Source organism: Habropoda laboriosa, unplaced genomic scaffold (genome assembly GCF_001263275.1).
Source record: "Habropoda laboriosa isolate 0110345459 unplaced genomic scaffold, ASM126327v1 scaffold648, whole genome shotgun sequence".
NCBI classification, from domain to species: Eukaryota; Metazoa; Arthropoda; class Insecta; order Hymenoptera; family Apidae; genus Habropoda; species Habropoda laboriosa.
In genome coordinates this window covers 90,221-90,874 of record NW_017100857.1, presented here as the reverse complement: position 1 = coordinate 90,874, position 654 = coordinate 90,221, and the positions used below count along the sequence as shown (strand labels likewise).

Genomic DNA, 654 nt, shown 5'->3' with positions numbered 1-654 from the left:
TCAAATAGCACAAACACATTGTATAAGTTACATCAGAACCATATTTACTGTATATGTCTGGAGAAATAATGTCATGCATAAATCAAATTTGATATAAACAATTTGACCTGATATTAAATATGATGTACTTGCATATGGGCATGGGGAACCAATTTATAGAACAGATTTATAGTGATCTGTATTCATTTAAAGACATCTACTCATGAATTTGTAAGAGAAAATAAGGGTAAGAAAATGTAGTACGAAGTGTGTACTCCTTAGGCTTACCTTCTTGATGATACGTTTGTGTTGATATTGGAAAAAGTGCTTTGACAGCAGACACAAATCCTTCCAGACATTCGCTCATCCTCAGGCCTAATGATACAGTCTGATCTATGACTCTTATTTTGGTAATACTGTCTTTCTTTAATTTTAAGATACTTGTGAATCAAACCTAATTTTACTACCCTACACTTTAGCCTACTACTTCATTAAATGAAGGTTGCAAAACACGCTGTTATGATATACAAACAAGGTTTCTGTTTAATTGACCATGGTACTAAATTTATATGATATTATTATATTAAATATGTATCTCAAGTACCAACATTATTGTTTTCATTTTTGTATGTTTAAAATTATTTGTTTAATTTGTTTATAAAAATTTTGTTTATT

The 654-nt window shown here is 29.2% G+C and overlaps 1 protein-coding gene across 1 annotated transcript in view; it reads right to left on the bottom strand.

Moving 5' to 3' along the window:
• Positions 1–654, bottom strand: part of LOC108577455 (E3 ubiquitin-protein ligase TRIP12) — a 13,440-nt gene that overhangs the window by 8,931 nt on the left and 3,855 nt on the right. Inside the window, exon 4 of the mRNA XM_017940608.1 lies at positions 268–354. Within this exon, the coding sequence (XP_017796097.1) occupies positions 268–354 (87 nt within the window). The remainder of the gene's footprint in view (positions 1–267; positions 355–654) is intronic.